The following is a 311-nucleotide window of genomic DNA, read 5'->3' on the forward strand; positions in this document are numbered from 1 at the left end:
GGCAACGGCATGAAGATGCTGCTGCTGCTGCTGCTGCTGCTGCTGCTGCTGCTGATGGGTTAGCGCTGTATCCGCAGCAGCAGCATGCAAAGGCAGCAGCAGCAGCAGCAGCAGCAGCAGGAGCAGCAGGAGCAGCAGCAGCAGCAGCAGGAGGAGATATGGTGCATGCACTTCTTATAAAAACTATCTGCTGCTTAGATAGACTTATAAGAGAGGTGCAGCGGCAGCAGTATCGTTTGTGGCTGCTGCTGCTGCTGTTACTGCTGCTGTTGCTGGTGCTGCTGTCAGTATAGTTGCTGCTGCAGTTGCTT

The 311-nt window shown here is 55.0% G+C and overlaps 1 protein-coding gene across 1 annotated transcript in view; it reads right to left on the bottom strand.

The window, feature by feature from the left end:
- Positions 1–204: 204 nt before the first annotated feature.
- Positions 205–311, bottom strand: part of EMH_0050710 (uncharacterized protein) — a gene marked incomplete at both ends in the record, with an annotated part of 1,514 nt that continues 1,407 nt past the window's right edge. Inside the window, one exon of the mRNA XM_013496677.1 lies at positions 205–299. Coding sequence (XP_013352131.1) covers positions 205–299 — 95 coding nt within the window. The remainder of the gene's footprint in view (positions 300–311) is intronic.

This window comes from Eimeria mitis, genomic scaffold (genome assembly GCF_000499745.2).
Source record: "Eimeria mitis Houghton genomic scaffold, Emh_scaff2234, whole genome shotgun sequence".
Taxonomy (NCBI): Eukaryota; Apicomplexa; class Conoidasida; order Eucoccidiorida; family Eimeriidae; genus Eimeria; species Eimeria mitis.